Raw genomic sequence first — 1,132 nt, forward strand, 5'->3', positions numbered from 1 at the left:
TCATTGTATGATAATTTATACACAAAGTGAAGTACAAATGCACTGTAAGCAGTTAAAGCAAAAAAAAAAGAAAGAAAAATAAACTGAATTGCAGACATTTTTATGAACAAACATCCTGATACATCCCAATAAATTAGGTGRACAAAAAGATCCTCTGAAGGAGTGTTCTTTGTTAAAAAAAAGGTTGGGTCTCTCCTCCGAGAGACTTCTTCAGTCTCAGGGCTCACAGGTAAGCTCAGACTTATAAGTAGTGTCTCCACATGGTGAACAAACAGGTTTAATGATGACAATTAAAATTGTTTGTTCACATACAAAAGAGGACCATCAGCCTAAAGGTCGTTAGTGCCCTGAGCCATACTCACAATAACAGCATTGTAAGAGGGGGACAACWGGACACGAAGGCCTCCACCCTTGTTTATGGACAAAAGGTTTTGCTTCACAAAGATGTCATCCTTTACTCCTCGTCATGTTCCTCTCCATCAAAGATGAAAACATCTTCATCCCTGAAAGAGTGACCTCTGATCTGTAGATAGATGTAAACTRCAGAATCATGGCCTGATGATGTTGCTCCTCTGTGTTGGATCATTCTTTTGAACAATGGCTACTTTGTTTCTCTGATGTATAAYTGATCACAGTCCTCCTGGCACTTAACAGCGTACACAATATTACTCTGTTTTTGCATGKGGACTGGATATTTGGGGTGAACCAGTYTTTGCCGTWRAGTGTTTTGGGGTTTGAAAGCCAAAATAAGTCTTTTGGAGAAGAGACAAAACATTTTTAACAAAGAAAATCTTGTCCAGAGGAACTACTCAAATGTTTTTTACATTTATGTACAAATGTTATCTGCTGCAGAGCATCATCGTCATTCTTCTTTCTGTTTTATTTTGGCTCACATTTTACTGACTAATGATTAATCAGCAYACAATCGCTGTAGAAGTAGATTGGCTGAATTATAAATTTATAATTTCAGCATTATTTCCACCCCCCACACACAAAACAATGAAGTAATTAATATACAGGAGAAGATGTAATATTATATGTTAGGAAGTGTAAGAAAATTCATGTTCAATAAACTGAAGTCGATATTAAAAACACCATTGTTAAATAAATTGATTTGTAGAAGGAATTAAAC

The 1,132-nt window shown here is 35.9% G+C and overlaps 1 gene segment (V, D, J or C); it reads left to right on the forward strand.

The window, feature by feature from the left end:
* Nucleotides 1–466: 466 nt before the first annotated feature.
* Nucleotides 467–1,132, forward strand: part of LOC106536783 (Ig heavy chain V-III region HIL-like) — an 8,146-nt gene continuing 7,480 nt past the window's right edge. The window contains 1 exon segment of the V gene segment in view: nucleotides 467–511. Within this exon segment, the coding sequence occupies nucleotides 467–511 (45 nt within the window).

Source organism: Austrofundulus limnaeus, unplaced genomic scaffold (genome assembly GCF_001266775.1).
Source record: "Austrofundulus limnaeus strain Quisiro unplaced genomic scaffold, Austrofundulus_limnaeus-1.0 Scaffold1973, whole genome shotgun sequence".
NCBI lineage: Eukaryota > Metazoa > Chordata > Actinopteri > Cyprinodontiformes > Rivulidae > Austrofundulus > Austrofundulus limnaeus.